The following is a 19,965-nucleotide window of genomic DNA, read 5'->3' on the forward strand; positions in this document are numbered from 1 at the left end:
ATGTAAGTCTAAGTTGGCTTGTTAATAATTAATCTCTTTATTAGACTAACTCATGCATTAATGGGAAAATTGCACAATCCCAGAGTTGACAAAGCAGATCTCTTCTCTAGACTCTTATGAATAAGACAACCAACAGACCAGAATTTTTGCCTCCTACAGACAAAAGAGAAGCACAGATTTGTCAAAAGACATGCTCAGTTTTTTTCTTCCAGAATCACCAGCAGGAAAGTCATTTCTCTTTCTAAGATCAAAGTAATTTGGGCTTTGCTATATTTTTCTTCCTCAAGGTAATGCAGTGAGATGCCACAAAACTTTATATGACATCTTCAGCCCTGGTAAATACCGGCATTCTAACAGTTTGGGTAGTTTTCAGAATCAAAGTATATAGATTGTTCATCTGAATTTTAATTGTCATTTTATATACTTATGCAAGATTAAGTAGTGATTTATGACATCCTCAGAGAGATAAAATCTAGCCCAAGCTTTGGAATATGAATTCAAACTTATTTAACTTTGAATGTGTAATTAAAATGCTATTAATGTCCTCTTACTACTTACAATGAAAATGTGCACTTTCTTTACTAAAACTCTTCTAACTTTATCTATTTTCTTCTGATCAACTTCTTTCTAATATTTCAAGTTTCGGGATGGGAGGAAGCTTATTGGGTAGTATCCAGAGCAAACCGTTAATTACAATGCAATTGCATTGATAAAAATCTCAAGTATCGAATTTAGAATTTATTTCACTTTTCTTTCTCATTGGATCAACTCAGTTTATGTTGATTCTTTCAGTTCCAACCTCAATTAGACTTATTCCGTCATCGTAAGAAACTAATCTCTTCCCATGACATTGTGTATATGGAATGCATAAGAAAACCATGGAGACAAGATTTATTTGTCAAATCTCTAGGCTCTAAGATTTCATATGGAAAGAGAAGCTTGACTTCTGCTTCTCCTTTCCCATTTTCCCTTTTTCTTATTTGTTTGCTTATTTGTTTCACTTCCAAACTTCTTTAGCAGTCTCTTTCCTTTTCGTTTTAGATGTGAAAAAATCATAGCTATTTATTTGTAGTATGGTACCAATTTTAATGTTGTTAATTTTATAATATGGTAACAAAATTGCTAGCTGCTATACAGAAATCTCACATCTTAAAGTTTTTAAGATTTTTTTTTGGGGGGGGGGTTCTTTAAAAAAAAATCCTGCAACTTTTATCATTTAGTTTAACAGAATTGTTTGAAACAGATTTGGGACATCAGTTTTTTCAGTATAAATACCCATTTAAAAATACACATGTTGGGTATTAGTGACATTCTTAAAGATTATTAAACTATTCTCTCTGGACAGTTTAACAGCATTCTTACTGCATACACATTCAACCATCTGGTTTACCTAAAGAGAATTTAGAGGATGATGTCACTGCAGTACCTCATCTACATTGAAAACACTTCAGTGCATACACAAGAGTGTTATTAGAAACATATGTTTGGTTTAAAAACAACTGCCATTTCATTCATTGTGAGCTAGATTCTATCAGTGACAAAAATTTGTCAGGAAGTTAGCTGGCACTTGAATTTATTAAATTACTACTAAAAGGCACAACATCTTAAAACTCGTCTCAAGTATCCTGCACCATTTGAAATACTTGATTTACTCTGAGAATATTCTCCTCTTTAAAAAGAACCGTGTATTATACTTGAAAAGGCATAGTGAAGATTTAGAGAGTCTATATACCAGCATTTATACTTTTTTATGTTTAAAGACAGGGAGGTCAACATTTAATCTCACAATGAAATGACTGACCTATGTACACAGAGTTTAAAAAAATTGAAAAACTGCCTGATTTCAGAGAGGAAATCCAAGAAACATATTATGGACGAGTATTTAAAAGAAATAATCAGACCAAATACTATTTTTGGTGTTTCAGTGACTCACTTTAAAAAGGAAGAGGTGTGGGGTGCTTGTGTGGCTCAGTTGCTTAAGGGTCTGCCTTCAGCTCACGTCATGATCTCAAGGTCCTGGGATCAGGCCACTAATGGCATCAGACTCCCTGCTCAGTGGGGAGTCTGTTTCTCTTTCTCCTTCTGCTGTTCCCCCTGCTTGTGTGTGGAAAAAAAAAATCCTTAAAAAAAGGAAACTGTTTATAATAAACTACCCTTAAAGTACAAGGAAGATGGTAACAAGTCATAAGCAATAGAAAACAAAAGATTAAGCAAAAGATTAAGGACTTTGATGTAATAATGCTTGGAGTTAGAATGAACTAAATACAGGATATTATATGTTTTATCTATCAGTGAATTTTAAGTTTTACTTTAAAATGTTACTTGAGAATTTCCTCCTTCTAATTGTCATATTATTTCTTTTAAAAGATCTTTTTCCTGAAAGACAAAAATCTTTAGCAAAATTCATTTTACTTACTTTTAAAAAACAGTCTATTCCCAGTAGGGAAGGGGGCTGGTGAATGACAAATAAAATCAGATTCCTGAGAGCAAATTGAAGATAGAATGGCTTTCTGGATAGGCAACCAACCACATCTGCTTCTGAGGTCTTATTTGAAATCAATTTTGATGTAGTCGAATTATTCAATGTACTTGAATAAAACATTGCATTGCCACATTAATGTATTAATTGCTTTTTTGCTGGTGAAAACTAAAACTCTCAAAAAACATAACAAAACAAAATTCTATGCTTTCTAATGTAAAATGACAAAATAACAATATACCCTAAAGTCAATGAAACTGATAAAAATGGATATAAAATATAAATGACCTAGAAATAATGTGGTTTTCTAAAATCATATTTGCTTTTGTTTGTATGTTGATGCACCCGAATGCATATACAGAATGGCCTTGATCAAATATCATAAATTTAATGTCATATTAAAATGTGGCTTATACTTACTATAGGCTGGTGAGTATCTGTAAAGTTCAATCACATCCAAATTTGGATTCTTTTAGGAGATAATATAGTAAAGTGAATGGGGCATAAGTACTTGTAGAGGAGAAGCAGCCTGATTTTTAATCTCAGTATTTTTATATATACTAACTGTGTGGCTTGCAGTGAGTCATATAACCTTTGAGCCAGTTTTCTGTAAAGTGGAAAAATTTTAAGTGACCATGTAAATGACCCATACTTATTCCAGCTACTGGGGCTTCTTAACAAATTATTCCAAAACTTTATGGTGCAAAACAGCCATGTTTGTGGGTTCTGTGTGTCCAGAAGCGCAGTAGGGATGGTTTGTATTTACTCTGCAACGTCGTTGGCCTCAGCTGAAGATAGAAGCTGAAATTATCAAAGAAATTATCAATTTATACATCTAGAGTCGATGCTAGCTGCTATCAGGGGAGCCCAATACCTCTTTATATGAGCTTCTTTCTGTGAGGGCTAGTTTGAGCTTCCTCACAGCATGGTGGCTGGATTGCAAGGACGAGTGTCCTGGGAGGGTGCCAAGTGGCCACTGCATCTGTTATGAAATCTAACTCAGAAGTACCAGAAAATCATCCCACCATACTCTGTTAAAACAGCCACAATTCCCTGCCCAGATACAATTGAACCCCACCTCTTGGTGGGAAGATTTTGAGTCCTTTTGCAAGAACATATGGGACGGGGTACATATATTGCATAACCATCTTTAGAAAATAAAAGCTTCTACAGTGTTCGACATACAGAAGCTATTATTTTTGTATCATGTAATATGGAATTGTGGAAAAGGCAAAGATTTGGGATAATGATATTTGCCACTAATTAACTTAAAAATCCTGGTAAATTATTTATAGATTCATCAACTACTAAATTAGGAGGACACACTTATTTTGAAGGGTTATTGCAAGGATTAAATAGATAATATGCAGAAGTACTTGATAGATGCTAAGCACCCAATGTTCCCCCACCACCTCTACCAAATTTTGGCTATCCAGTATCACTAAAAATGTCTCAGCCTGCAACTAAATCAAAGAGTTCCCAAAGCCGTTGTTAATAGGCCAAAGGATGAATTTCTGTTCAGAATCAAACTATAAGCAGTATGTTCAGGAAAGGCAGAGTACAACTTTTTATATGGAAAAATCCAGTGTCACCAACAAGCTTAAGGATCAAATTGAATCACAGACTCCTAGAATCTTAGAAAAGAAAAGTGGCTGATAGGGCAAACTCCACATTTTATAGATAAGGGCATTGAGAGAGGTTAAATTGCTTGTTCAATGTTATACTCTAAGGAGCAAATCTACAGCTGAAATTCATGTCTGCTAACTTGTAAGTTCCAGTCTCTAGTACTCAGCTATGCACATCAGGAACTTTTTTATACCTTTTTTTCTTTGAAACAGAATCATGCATTAGTTATAATTCAGTATATTATTTTTGCGAACATAATAATGACGTGATTAGAATCACTAATGAATTAATATGTCAGTCTTAGGATAGTTTGAAAAAACCTTTAATACAATAGAGGGAGCCCTTATTTTATTGTGGGAAACAGTCAGGAATCTGAATCTTAAAAATAGCTGAAAACCATTTCCAAACAAATTTTCCCAAAAGGTACATTTCCATTTTTGTATTCTTATTCTGTTGGTTAATCAAAAACCCACATCATGTGATTGGACTGACCACAAATATATACTCAGTCAGTTTTCCTGCCATACAATGCAGTGTAGTAGTTGAGGACAAGGATTTGGAATCAGACTGCTTGAGTTGAATTCTGCTTCTGTCAACTTATTTAACTTCCCTGGGCTTCCAATAATAGTTTGAGTGGGTTTGAGAATTAAGTGGTGTATTAGTTTCCTGTTGCTGCTGTAACAATTTACCACAAACTTAGTGACATGAACACGCAAATTTATTCTCCTACAGTTCTAGACTCAGAAGTCCTAAATTAGTTTCACTGAGTTAGAATCCAGGTGTTGGTGAGATGGGTCCCTTCTGGAGGCTCTGAAGGGAGAATGTGTTTCCTGCTTTTTTTTTTTTTTTAACATCTAGTGGCTACTGGCATTCCTTGTGATTACATTTAGGACCCACAAGGATAATTCAGGATCATTTTCCCATTTCGAGGTACTTAATTTAATCATACCTTCAAAGTTCCTTTTACTAGATAATGAAATATTCACAGGTCCTGGGGATTTGGATGTAGATAAATATAGGAGCCATTATTCAGCCTCCCATAATTGCGATGATACATACAAAGTATTTTACACTTCATCTGGCTCTAAGTAAATGCTTAATAAATGCTAGCAGTTATAGTATTATTTTGAAACATGGCCAGTTTTTAATTATACACAGTTTTTATACTTGCTTCCCTCAAAGCCACACCACTGTATGATATGTTATTCAAAGAATGTGGAGGACAAGGACACTAAAAGTAAAAATTGCCTTTGTCTCTGAGAGTCACAAAGCACATCTAAAATCTCTTCCTTTTCCTTACACAATCCTAAGTAGGCACCTTTTCATTCTATGACACTTCTAAACCTTCTTCTTTTCCACCTCTTCATTGTTCTGATGATTTGGCACCATTTGGGGCTTCTTCTCCCCTAGCTTTCTATTTTTTTCTTTCTTTTTACCAACTTTAATATTGCACACTCCTTTATTAATTGCCATCTACATGTCTCATAGCTTTCCCCCACAAGGCACTCCAAGCAGATCTCCCAAGGCTAAATCCGAGGACATTGGTCCTCTTCCTTGGTGGAAGATGTTCAAGATGACACTTTTGCTTTTGCCAAACGTAGGGTGAGTTCTTTGTTGAGTCAGGACATGAATGATGGTTAAAAATCTAGCTTACATCAGAACTACATTGATGAACACAAAATCTCTGTGCTCTGCCTAGGTAGTTTATGTCTAAGTATGACCCCCCAAAACCAAAACAAAACTGAAAGCAGGTAATTATGAAGTGGTATGCTAAAGAATATTAGATATCCAGGGTACTACAGGCATACATTGGAGAGGCAACTAGCCCTGATTTGGAGTGTCTGAGGAGGATTCCTGAAGAAGATGTTCTGTAGGATAGGACCTAAAGAATCATCTCTCCTTAAACTAACAAAATGCAAGATAAGACATATGGCTGCAAGGAGAGTACAATATTCAAAGAGGAAAGAATACAATATTCAAAAAGGAAAGCCTGGAGCAAGACTTGCAGAATAAGAGTGGATGTACCATCATGAGCCAGCTTCAGTCTGCTGGAAGCCTTGAGCACGTCAGGAGAATGGGAAGAGAGAAAACTGGAGAGGTAAGATCCTGAAGACCTTGAGGGTCATTTTGAGAAGGTTAGACACAATAGAAAGAGCAAAGAGGAGTCCCTGAGGTGCAAAGCTAGTTTAAGACCAGAATTGAGGAAGATCACTCACTCATGTTGCAATGGAAAGAAGGACAATGGCAAGATCGGAGATGGACTGGGTATGCAGTGTGGCTCCTAGGACGTAACGCACCTGAAGCATGCTGGTGGCTTCATTCTAAAATGGCAATTACAATAAAGTGGATAAGTTCAAGTGCTAGTTAAAAGGTAATTCTCATGGTGTTTGAGGATTGTTTGAATGTTGATATCATGGTGAAGTGAGACAAGAAAAAAACTTCCTGGTGCCCTCTCAGGTATTGATTTTTGGTTGGTTCTGATGTTAACCATAAGAATCTAGGGTCTGTTCACACTCTAAGGAGACTTTTCGCTTTTACATTAAAATAACTGACAGAGGGGCAACTGGATGGCTCAGTCTATTGAGCCTCTGATTCTTGGTTTTGGCTCGGGTCATGATCTAGGTTGTAGGATTGCCCAGTGTGGGGCTTTGATTCAGATTGTTTTTTTTTTTTTTTTTTTAAACTGTTATTTATTTATTCATGAGAGACACAGAGACAGAGGTAGAGACAGAGGCAGAGGGAGAAACAGGCACCCTGCGGGGAGCTTGATGTGGGCCTGGATCCCAGGACCCTGGGATCATGACCTGAGCTGAAGGCAGATGCTAAACCACTGAGCCACCCAGAGGCCCCTGCTCTAGATTCTTTTTTGCTCTCCCTCCCAGTGTGCTTCTCCCCACTTGGGTGTTCTCTCTCTCTCTAGAAATGAATAAATAAAATCTTTAAAAAATAGAAGAACTGATTGTATGCATAGTGTATTCACAGATTTGGCCCTTCAATTAGGCTCCTGATGCACATATACTTTTATTATAATCATTCTTGAACCATTGCACTGAATTTGTTTCTCCATCCCTCCCGTAGAATTAGATGGTACTAATTCTCACAGGCCCCACCAATCAAGAAAAAGATAGGAAACATATGGCCACAAATTAGTCAGAAAGTCATGTTATTTAGAAGACTACAGCATTTTAGTGAAGCCCCTGGGAATCTTTTAGCTGAGGGGCTCTTGACAGTTTCCTTCTGCTATTTAAGAGGTATCAGAGGCAGTGGTCTTGTTACAGACAATGAAGCAAAATTTCCCTACTCTGCTCCTGTCTTTGACTATTTTCAGGGATGTTTTCTGGTGTGATTCCAGAATGTTGCAAGGTGCTGAATTACACGTATATCCAAACAAGAAAAAGGCTGAGTAAAAACTTTTGTAACGAGGATATGAGACAAAATCTTTATCCAATGGATTGTTTCCTCTCTCTTCTGAGAAATGACCTTAGACTGTCAAATCATAGCAAACATGACCACAACACACATTATACTGTCATTAGGAATTCATCCCCTGTTACGACGGGAATTGGTAAGATCTGGGGTTGCAAGGCTCTGAAGACAGCTGGTCTTCACAAACAATGTAGAAGAAGCACAATTCTTAAGGATTCTAGAATATGGCAGAATTCTTTAATTTTTTATTAAAGGATAGGAACAGTTTACACAGTTATCTGTATTTTCAGAGAAAACCAGGAAGGTCAAATTTCAGGAAGATATGAAGAACTCCTTCAGCATGCCAATGCGATTTTCTTTGTGTGTTATATGGAGGATGATAAATAAGTATGCAATTACTATTCAGAAATATACAACACAAAGCCCAATGCAAAAACAAGACAATAAGCGGTGAGAATTAAAGGTGAATTAAAAAGCGATTTCTAATTAGGCCCCATGCCCAATGTGGCGCATGAACTCACAACACTGAGATGTGCATGCTCTATGGATTGAGCCAGCCAAGTGCTCCAATAGGTGAATTTTTATTACAGAGAAGACTTTAAGAAAAAAAAAAAAAAGCACACAAAATGAATGAAAGAAGTCACATATGATGGACAGTTTGGGTCCCTTAGAAAAATTTCTACACACAAAAAAGTATTCAAATTGAATGTTCATGAAAACCTGGTAAGTAATTATACTTAATAAGTATAATAGACAAAACATATTGCTTTAACATCTTATTTAAAAAAAATCCAGAAAGGAAACTCTAAAAACTTTTGGTGAATTTTGGAAATAGCTCATAGATAAAGACGAATAGTTTCGAGTTATAATGTGATGAAGATTTGTTTTTGCCTGAACTTTCCAGCAGTTATTGCCCTCTCTTCTGACCAGGCTCTGAAACTTATTTAGAGACTCTATCCACACCCCAGTGGTGACACATATAATCAAGGCTCAAGCTAATCATTAGTGGCTGAGCATGTGTCTTTGAGGATGCATCCGGATCTTAGGATGTTTCTGGGGTTTACTAGTATAGAGGCTGTCCTACTAAACTTGAAGCTGAGAATATATGAAGTTAGAGCTACTGCAGCCATTTCATCACCGTGTGAAGCCTAAGAATGAAGCTCACATATAGAAAGCATAGCAAGTAAAAAAAAATAGACTAGAAAATGACATTATTTGAGCCTAGAAATGCAAATCCAGCTGTGCCTAGGAAGTAACTGCAACCTTTCTGCAGAACAATATTTTATAATCCATGAATCCCAAAATATATACATTAATACACTAATATGTTAACATATTCATATTGCATATATCCGGCTGATATGATTACTGAGGATTTTAATTTTCTTTTTTGTTCTATTATCTAAGATTTTCTAAAATGACAGGTATCACATTTTGTTTTATATATTGGAAAAGTATGCACTATCAATGTGTTAATATGATCAATTATATAGACAACATGACTTGATTTATGTGAATTCCATTAGACTTAAAAAATATTAATTCTCACAGATGGTATAAAATGCTACCAGAGTTAGCCAGACTGTAAGGTTTGAGGACACAGGCCTCCAGACTGCTAACCCTGACCAAGACTTGTGACATCAACAGCAACTTTGGGCAGTAACAAAAACCATTGATTTCAATAATTTGGTAGAAATACAGAACTCACTGAAAGTTAGTATACTCAGAGCTATGAATTATTGTAGGGAAATAATATATTTAAAAAAGCAGCCCAAGGAAGAGATGCATAGGGCAATCTGGGAGGTGTCTAAACATGAAGATTCCCTTGTCTTTTGGATGAGTTACTCCCCTGGCATTGCTATGGTGACAATCCATGCTAAGTATTGACAACCAGGGCAGTTCACCTGTTTCAATGTCCAGGGTTTTTATTGAGGCTTGACTGGTTGGTTGCCATGTGGTTAACTCAGTCTCCAGGTGTATTACTGTGCTTGGACCTTCCTAACAAAATACAATAGACTGTGTGGCTTGAACAACATGCATTTGCTTTTGATTTTTTAAAAATAGTTCTGAAACCTGAAAAACCTAAGAGCAAGGTGTTGGTAAGGTACGTTTGCTGAGGCCCCTTCTCTTGGCTTGTTGGTAGCCACCATCCTGCCGTGTATTCACAGAGAGAGCTCTCTTCTAATAAAGGTACTAATCCCATCAGACCAGGGCTGTACCTGCCTTAACTCATCTAACCCTAATTATCTCCCAAAAGCCCCATCTCCAAATATTATCACATTAAGCATTAGGATTTACCACATGACTTTTGGGGAAAGAGAAATATTCAACCCCTTATACCTGGTCAGCTGATACCATGTGACTTAGACCCCCTTCTCTAAACCACATGGTTGGTCTTTTAGGATGCCCAGTCCCACAGTGAGACCCACTGTGGCCAGCCCCCAACCCTAAATAAAGACATAGATTACAGTCCAGAAGCTGAGAAGCTAGTTTTTAAAAAATGGTCTTAAATTAGTAAAATGCAATAAAAGAAAGCTTTACTCTGTATTCTTTACCTATTACTGTCTTCTTCTATAGGTCTCCTTTCCCCCACGTGATGAAAATATCTCTGGCAAGTCCTGTAGCTGTATACAGTCACCTTCTAATTCCAAAAATAGTCTAGTTTGAGATTAAATAAATTTTAAAGCTTTTTCTCTCCCTCTCTTTACACCAGATCCATAGCCTGGTACCTGCAGTAGGGATGAGACCTATTCTTTGTTTCTCTCTTGTTCCAACTCTTTCCCCATCCTTCTGTTACTACCAAGGTAGGATTTGAATGTAACAGGGAAATAGAGGAAATATTTTATTGGTTGAATACTTGTAATCTATCAACATGGTTTTTCATATCAGGTATATAGGAGTTTATGTGAACTTAGACATAATACGTAATACTTTTTTGGCTGGCCTCTTTTCATACTTTTCTCGATTCTGTGTCCTACTCTACAGCTCCAGATCAAGTGGCCTAAGGAAACTCATGCTTTCTGCATGAACAAGATGCCAGATTTAGCCAATTTTTTTGAGTTGATAGGAGATATTCCATTCAACATCCTAAAATATGACATATCTTACTATGCTCATTTTATTTTTACTTATTTTTATTTTTTAAAGATTTTATTTATTTATTCATGAGACACACACAGAGAGAGAGGCAGAGACATAGACAGAGGGAGGAGCAGGTTCCCCGTGGGGAGCCCGATGTGGAATTCGATCCCAGGGCCAGGATTACACCCTGAACCAAAGGCAGACACACAACTGCTGAGCCACCCAGGCGTCCCAGTATGCTCATTTTAAAACATGACATATCTTACTATGCTCATATGCTGCCTAGAAAAACTAAGGTGCAGGACTGTCTGCTTCCTGTACTGTCTACTTCCTTTACTTGGTCATTAAGGCTGGCAGTCTATTTTCTGAATTTCTCAAGAGAAGTGTGTACCAGTATTTCTTATTACATATATCCCCAAATCCTGGGGACTTATGTCAGTTTTTCCTAAGAATTCTCTGATGTCTTATATCATTAGGAAATGTATAGCTCAGCAAGCCTAAGATCCAGATACTGAGAGAGAGAGGGGTAGTTTTCTTTCTTATGGATAACTCTTATGTCTATGAATGACTCTTTCAGGCACCTCTCCTCTCCTGATGGTGGTAGAATAGTAGAGATGCACACCTTCGTCTCCCCACACAGAAGGTAAACAGAGAAGCCACAGCATGCTTAACTCTTATATATTTCCTCTGAGTAATATCCTCTATGAACCTTCCAGTCACTTTTAACAGAGATGGGAAGTGATCGATAGTAGTGAATAGTCAAGGATGAATTTAATCACGTATTAGTAAATTCTGTGGGAATATGTTTGTAGCTCTGTTTAAATGTGGGAGTAATATATCACTTATTATCTGCAATTTGGTGATTTAGCCAAATTTTGCAAGTTGATAAGAAATGTCCCATTCAACATCCTATAAAATGGCATATATTACTATGTTCATTTGCTACCCAGAAAAACTAACATATACTGAACTAAGATAGGGAAAAATATTATTTCTTTTTAAAATATTACTTCTGATTGCTCTTATTCTAACATTGCATTTCTTTTTTTTAAAAAAAACAGATTTTGTTGATTTATTTTGAGAGAGAACATGAGCAGAGGCAGAGAGAGAGAGAGAGAGAGAAACTCAAGCTGACTCTATGCTGAGTGCAGAGCTGGAGGTGGGTCCCTACCTCATAACCATGAGATCATGACCTGAGCTGAAATCAAGAGTCAGGCACTTAACTAACTGATCCACCTAGGGGCCCCTCGAACAGAGCAGTTCTTAATGTTGGATTAGAGAAGCACTCCTCCAAAGGAGGAATCCTTAGACTCCCAGCATATTAAAGATTCTGAGAAATCACAAAAATGCTCTGTACCAAATCACTTCAAAATTCAGTAGATTAAAATAACTTTGGTCATCTCTTTGTCATCTGGGACTTGGCTGGTCTAGGCTGGATATGACTAGATGGTAGTCTGTACGTAGTAGTGGCTGGGTTGTGCTTGGTAACATAAGGACTGAAGGAGTGGACAGATCTGTTTCAGTGTCTCATTCTTGAGTCAGAGAGGTAGTTAGAGATGTCCCTTTCTCTCATAACAGTAGCAAAGGCTCAGGATAATAAGCACAAACATGTGTGACCCCCTATGATCTAGCTTAGAACTGGCACACTGTTCATTCTGCTTATATGCCTTTGGTCAAAGGAAGTTATTTCATGAAGCCCGAAGTCAGGAAATGGTAAAACATATCCATAATAGGGCCATGGCAAATATGTGGAAGCAATAAAGGCAAAAGATTCAGAGCCACAATTCAATCTAAAACAGCACTGTTCAATAAAGATTTTGCAACTTTTTTTTTTATAGAGCTCTTTTTGTTTTCATGTAGTACTTAATAGGATCCTAGACACATTGGAAAATGTTATTTGAAACCATTCTCAAAAAGTAGACAATATACTACCTATTAGATCAGAGATATGTTCTAATGGTTTACTTCAACAACCAGCAAACTTATTTCAAACAGGAAATAATGAGGTCATGAGACAGGCTTCAACCTTGGAATCAGAACCTATTTGTGTCACCCTTTACCTGAGTGATCATAGGAGAGACACTTCATTTCTCTCAAGGTTAGCCTCCTCATATTCAAATCTACAAAGAAGATTAATAAATTCCATTTCACTAAAAGTGATGAAACTAGAAGAGATAATTGAATGATTAAATAATCCTCAGTTTTACATATTGTCTTATTTTTTTTACCAGCATCATGTGTATATTAAATTTCATAGCTGACATGTCTTTTCTTAATCTATTCAACAGCCTTTCAGTTTTAGACAGTAGTTGTGAACTTCTCAGTGCTTCATAACCTGTAAACTCAAATTTATTTTCTTCCTTACTATATTCTTCTCATTCTGGTTGTAATTATCTCAGACTTAAACACTTCAACAGCTTTCTAACTGGGCTCCATACGTCTCCTCTTGCCTTACTACCCACCAACTCAGTCTCTACAGTGTACTAATGTGGTACTTTAAATAGAAATCTAATCATATTCATACATATGTAGGGACTCTCCAAGCTGGGGCTCTGTAAATTAGATTGGCCAAAACCAGAGAAAAACAAACAGAAGTTTATTAACATGTATGCTGTGAATGTATACATGGGAACACTGAGTGATGAGCAATCCAAAAGGGTGTTTTGAATTTCGATTTGGGGGTAACGGTAAGAGAAATGGGTGAAGATCATGAAAAGGTACAAACTTCCAGTTATAAAGTAAGTCTCAGGGATGTAATGTATAGCCTGATGACTATAGGTAATAATATATATTTGAAAGTTAGCTAAGAAAGTGAAGCTTAAAGTTCCCACCATAAGAAAAAAAAATTATGCGTGGTGACAGATGTTAACTAAACTTACCGTGATCATTTTGCGATATGTACAAATATCAAATTATTATACTGTACACCTGAAACTAATGTAATTAACATATATCCACTTTATTTCAATTAAGAGAAAAGAATTTGGGCTTATATACCATCTTAGGCTAAGACTAAATAAAAGAGGTTTTAGGTTTGTGCGGGAGAAGGAGAAGATGGCCAGGAAAAGTATAGTAAACAAAGTATAGTAAGGTTTGTTATGCAGATTTGCTTTTTTTTTTTTTTTTTTTAAGAGAAAGAGACTGAGTGGGTCATGAGGGGCATAAATAATTTTTTTTTAAATTGAAGATGTATTTATTTATTCAAAAGAGACACAAAGAAAATGGCAGAGACATAGGCAAAAGAGGGACTCCATCCCAGGACCCTGGGATCAAGACCTGAGCCAAAGGCAGACATTCAACCGCTGAGCCACCCAGGCACCCCAGGGCAGAAATTAATCTTAAGCAAGCTCCACACCAGGTGTGGTGCTTGACACAGGGCTTGATCTCATGACCCTAAGATCAAGACCCTGGGGTCATGACCTGAGCTGAGATCAAGAGTTGTATACTTAACTGAGTCACTCAGATGCCCCTGCTACGCAGATTTAAGTAGACTAGACTTCTCCATTGATAAGAGCTGTTAAGAGTCCTCTTCAAGGCAAGGGAAGGGATACACCCTTTACAAATGGAAGTTTCTTTTATAAATGTTAATTTCCTTTATGAAAGGAAAACTTGTACCATTTTTAGAGCTTTTCCTGCATCTGCTGGTGGTCCTCAATGGCCTTTGGATCAAAATGATTCATATGTAGAAGACAAAAACAAAAACAGAACAAAACAAAACCCTCAAGTAATCCATATGAAAAAGAGGCATATTTTGGAGTGACATATTCTGGTACCTTTCACATTACTTATTACAATGGCAATGCTATATTTCTTTGTGTGATCATTTGGTTATTGTCCCTTACTAACTCACCTATAAACTCAGGACAGGCCAGGACAGGAAATTGCAAAGCATCTCCCCAAATTCAACAAATAAATATATTGGATTATTTTGACTATTATTTCTTACAGTGTAGGATAAAAGTAGCTTATAATATCTGGGCTTATATTACAATAGCTCAATAAAAAAAAGGAAAGATCTTGTGTAGATATTCATTTCTTGTCATAGAGTTGTTACTGATCTATCACAGCTGCTAACTTGGGAAAATAAATGGTTAAACCCAAGCGTGCTGCCATGGCCAACAGCTCCCTCCCAGGGAATCCTGAAGGGGCTGGACAAATCAAAAAGCATAGCCCTGGCTGGGTTTGCCAAAACTGTTGCTGAACAAAGTCCAAATTAACTCATTGCAAGAGAAACCAAAGACTTAAGAGATCAGGGTTTGGAAAAGAGAAAGGGAGTAATTTATTTTGGGTGCCTGGGAGAGGTGACAAGTTCAAGTCTTTTACAATTAACCTCTCCTCCAGCAAGATGGACACTTGGAGTTTTATATATAGAAAGGCTTAGGGGTTACATGTAGGAGAGCAGGCAAGAAGTGTGTGATCATGGGTGGGGCTCAGTATGTGTTCAGCATGCGATCCTAGGCAGGGAAGGGGACATGTCAGGGGTGTTGGTCTTCTAGGCATTACTTTGCTATCAGGGCTTTTCAAGCCTGGATATTGGAATGTTCTAGTCATTGCAAAATGTCTTCATCAATACCTCAAGAAAGTTCAATAAGGAATAAGCACAATGGGTTTTAGTTAGATCCTGAGTTTAGTGGTCCTATTTCTGGTTTTAACTGTTGGAGTCTATAGTTGAGCAAGAGGGCTCAATGAGAGTGTTTACAACTTTTTTTTTTTTTTTTAAAGTCTAATTTCTGGGTTTTTTTTATATCAAATTTTCTCTTAAATTATGTCTCTCAGTAAAGAGAGTCTACCTTTGTTTATAACCTCTCTTTCTTCCTGCTTTCACATCCTTCTCTGTTCTTGCACCTTCAAAAGATCTCTTTTAATGTTGAATCCTAAGATAACCTGATTATATATCCAGAAAGTCTGAACTTTGGTAAACTCCAAGGGCTTCAAACCAAAGCTAAAGGAAATACTGATTTACATGAATGGATGAAGTCTTTACCATCTCAAATTCCTGTTATAATTAGTTTCAGAAGAACAGATCCATGTTACATCTATTTCTATTCCTTTCCTCATCTGTGACAGGGGAATGAGTCATTAGAATTTTAATGTCGGCATTACATGCCAGCAGTGGTCTGTTGTTATGCTTTAACTGCTTAAATACTCTGAATTCTGAATGGCTAATCCATTCTACCTTTTATTGTAAGAGAACAGGAATGGGCTGCTAATCAAACAAGGGAGCTTGGAAAAGGTCGAATGAGTGCAAAATCATCTGTCTATCATTAAATGGAGACAGAATTAGAAGGCTTGCTTTTGTGACTAAGATTGAAATTGGAACATAAAATGTCACCACATGAATCCTCTAGATTGACAACGAATTTGATTGGAGTCGGGATGGTGAAGAATTAATTTTTTAAAACAATTTTGTTGCATATGAACATTCTAAAAGGACAAGTTCTTTAGCCACAGGCTAGGGTTCTTATAATAATACAATAGTTCAAATAATGTGGGGTGATAGGATGTTTGTTTGTTGTATGGAACTCATCTGAGTGAAAAAGGTTTTTGGCTAAACATTTAAAAAGAAGCCAAATCCTATTCTTAAAGTAATCCATAAATTTCATTCTTAAAGTAATCCATAAATTTCACTACTAAGATACTAAGTATATCCTTTTAATTTCATTTTGTGCTTTTACGTTTAAAATTCTAAAGTCATAGTTTTAAGTTTGTAAATTGAAGGTGCTATATTTAGAAATGAATTTGTCTTTGTTGTGCCCAAGATTGCAAATCCGAGAAACCACCAAGGAGCCAACACCAATGCAAGCGCACGAGGGTTTATTAGCAAGCTTGGGTCCAAGTATACCCGACACAGCGGAGCAGGGACTTGGACCCCGAAGTGGGTTACAGCTGGGTTTTTTATAGGCTGGTCTAGGGGATTTCCAGAAGGGATGGAAGAATTCTAAGATGGGACTTTCTACCACGGGCGTGGGCTCTGTTGTCTTTCTGATATGGGATTACCTGCCCAGGACACTGAGGACATTCTGCAGTTTTTCCCATAAAGTTCAGCTCTTATTCACAGGGGCCTAAGATGGCTGTACTTGTGCTAATGCTAAACTTTAGGTGGGATGGCCTTAATTTTTCTCGGCCTCCACATCTTTATTTCATTGATTGTTTGGCTACATTTTAATCCTTATACTCACTTTCTTTTTCTAAGTAAGTCTTCCAAGTAATATTCCTTCAGATTTCTAATTTAATGTGTATTTAAATAAATTTTCAAATAAATCATTCTACAAGGTGCCATTTCCTTTCTGTGGATTAGCTCAAATCTGCTTTTAATTTCTTTCTCATTACTTAAAAAAATCACAACAATAGGTATCTGCCACCATCTCAGGACTGAAGCTATGTATCCACGATCGAGTTACATTTAAAAAAAAAGACACTCAACTTATTTGTGGACATTCAAAACAGTTGCTTTTCCTTCCTCTGTCTCCTGCAGATTTGCTTCGCCTGCTGCATTTTATTTCAGAAGCCTCAATGTAGAAGGAAAAGAGAAGAGATAAAACTGAGACAGGGAAACTGAAGGGATTCCATGAAAAACTGCTTTTTGCTTCTTTTCCTGCTTCTATCCTAGGTAGGATCTACACCCCTGCCTTGCGCAGGCTTTATAGAACAGATCATGTATGTTTTCCTTGTAAATTCAAGGATTAATGATTTCTTTGGAGTTTTCCAGCACAATAGGTAACATCTAAGGAGGGACCAGGTGACATCATCATGAACGTTTTCCAAGACCACAGACTCATCAAGACCTTTGGCTCAGGACCCAAGTGTCTTATGGAAGACACCTAAACACTCACCGTCGTTCCTGAATTACTGAGAAGACACGTGCATTAGACTACCATCCTCAATAAAAGCCCCAGTCCCCAAGCAAAGATGAGACTGACCCTCCTTACATTTCTGAGTGTCCTGGACACTCTGTCAATATCTACATTCTCTGTATGGCTTTAAAAAATTGTGCTGCAGGGATCCCTGGGTGGCGCAGTGGTTTGGCGCCTGCCTTTGGCCCAGGGCGCGATCCTGGAGACCCGGGATCGAATCCCACATCGGGCTCCCTGCATGGAGCCTGCTTCTCCTTCTGCCTGTGTCTCTGCCTCTCTCTCTCTCTCTCTGTGTGTGTGTGACTATCATAAAAAAAAAAAAGATTAACAAAAGAAAAACAAATTTATTAACATGTATACCTCATGTATACATGGGAGATATCCACAAAAAAAGAATAACTCGGGTGCCTGGGTGGCTCAGTCAGTTAAGTGTCTGCCTTCCACTCCAGTCATGGTTCCAAGGTCCTGAGATTGAGCCCCACATTGGGTCCCCTGCTCAGTAGGGAGTCTGCTTCTCCCTCTTCCTCTACCCCTTCTTCTTGCTCTTGCTCTTTCTCTGTCTCTCAAGTAAACAAACACAAACTTTAAAAAAAAAAAATAATTCTGAGGTGGCTTGGAACTCAGGCTTAAATACCACCTTTAGCTAAAGGAAAAAAAAAAAAAAGATGTTTCTGTGTTGGAGGGAAGCCAATTATGGAGATGTTACCAGGAAAAGCACAGCAAATAAGGATAAAGTTTGTTTTGCAGATTAAAGTGAGGTCTTCTCCAATGATAAGATTCTTTTGTGATTTAAAGTCATCCTTCTCTTCTAGGTTCCTCAAAAAGTTAAAAATAGAGCTACCCTATGACCCAGTAATTACACTACAAGTTATGTACCCAAAGGATACCAAAACACTGATTCAAAGGGACTCATGCAACCTGATGTTTATAGCAGCATTATCTACAGTAGCCAAATTATGGAAACAGCCCACGTGTCCATGGACTGATGAATGGATAAATAAGATGTGGTATATATACACAATGGAATATTACTCAGCCATCAAAAAGAATAGAATCTTGCCATTTGCAATAACTTAGATGGAACTAGAATATATTATGTTAAGTGAAATAACTTAGAGAAAGACAAATGCCATATGATTTTACTCATATGTGGGATTTAAAAAACAAAAAGCATGAACATAGGAAAAGACAGGAAAAAAAGAAAGGGAAACAAACCATAAGAGACTCTTACCTAAGGAGAACATGAGAGTTGATGGAGGACAGGTGGCAGGGGATGGGCTAAATGGGTGATGGGTATTAAAGAGGGTGCGTGTGTTGAACACTCGGTGTTATATGTAAGTGATGAATTACTGAATTCTGCTCCTGAAACCAATATTACACTATATGTTAAGTAACTAGAATTTAAATAAAAATTTGAAAAAAGTCATCCTTCTTGGTACTTAGATGAAGACATCTCTACAAAAGATTTCCTTTATAAATGTAAATTTCCTTTTAAAAGTATAACTTCTACTTGTTTCCAGAGCTTCTCTTGTGTCTGCTGTTTCTCAACGTGATCAGCTCAAAATCAGACTTAGGCCAAGAAGGCATATTTGGGGTTGGTATATTCTGCTATTATTCATAGAATATAAGAATAATTTGATTATACAAGTATGTGGGTGAGGATAATCTTAGAAGAAAATTTAAATTACATTGTATATCTTAATTTTGTTAATTTTATATATCTTTCAGAATATACAGAAAAGTGTATAAACATGTTAGGCATTTACCTTTTACAAATACTTTTCCCTCCTCAATTTTATTTTTATGCTACAATCAGCTTTTTGAAGCATGTAGGTTTATTTCTCAGAGTCCCCCAAATTATATGTATTTCAGGCCCTATGAAACTTCTATCAACCCCTGATAAATACTTAGCAATAATAATTTTAAAGATATATTTGGTTAAATAAACATGAACTCTTAGTCAATTAACCAGAAATAAGTTACAATTGTATTTTTGGCATAGTTTTCTATCAAGCCTGTGATAATGATCCTATAAGTATTAATTGGCTCATAAATGACAAAAGAGGTCATCAAAGAAGCAAGAAGGTTAGTTACTAGGAACATGAGATAAATAGGGGAAAAAAGGCATAAATATGGCAGTGTTATGAATATCACATGGGGAATAAGAATGTATATGAAACTTGCCACATATTGTATGAAAAAAAAATCTTAGCATAGGAAAAACACATTGATATCTATAAAACCATAACTCATACCTCATCTTATTTGAAAAAATTGACTTTCATATTTTTTATAATTGTTCATCAATACTCAAAGCTCAGTTCATCAATATTCAAAGGTCTTTGAAATAACAGATTTGTTAACAGAAATTCTCTCATATTCATAATAGTGTTTCAATAGACTATTTCAATAATAAAAACATTGTAAAATTGGTCAATAATCATTTTTCCCTAGATATAGTATGATAGCATGTACAATTTAATATATTGGTAAACATGT

At 36.6% G+C, this 19,965-nt stretch overlaps 1 protein-coding gene across 1 annotated transcript in view; it reads left to right on the top strand.

The window, feature by feature from the left end:
* Positions 1-17,591, top strand: part of ADGRL3 (adhesion G protein-coupled receptor L3) — a 682,677-nt gene extending 665,086 nt beyond the window's left edge. The window contains exon 24 of the mRNA XM_049092995.1: positions 17,088-17,591. Coding sequence (XP_048948952.1) covers positions 17,088-17,131 — 44 coding nt within the window. The 3' untranslated portion in view covers positions 17,132-17,591. The remainder of the gene's footprint in view (positions 1-17,087) is intronic.
* Positions 17,592-19,965: the final 2,374 nt, after the last annotated feature.

The sequence above is a fragment of the Canis lupus genome, chromosome 13, assembly GCF_003254725.2.
Source record: "Canis lupus dingo isolate Sandy chromosome 13, ASM325472v2, whole genome shotgun sequence".
NCBI classification, from domain to species: Eukaryota; Metazoa; Chordata; class Mammalia; order Carnivora; family Canidae; genus Canis; species Canis lupus.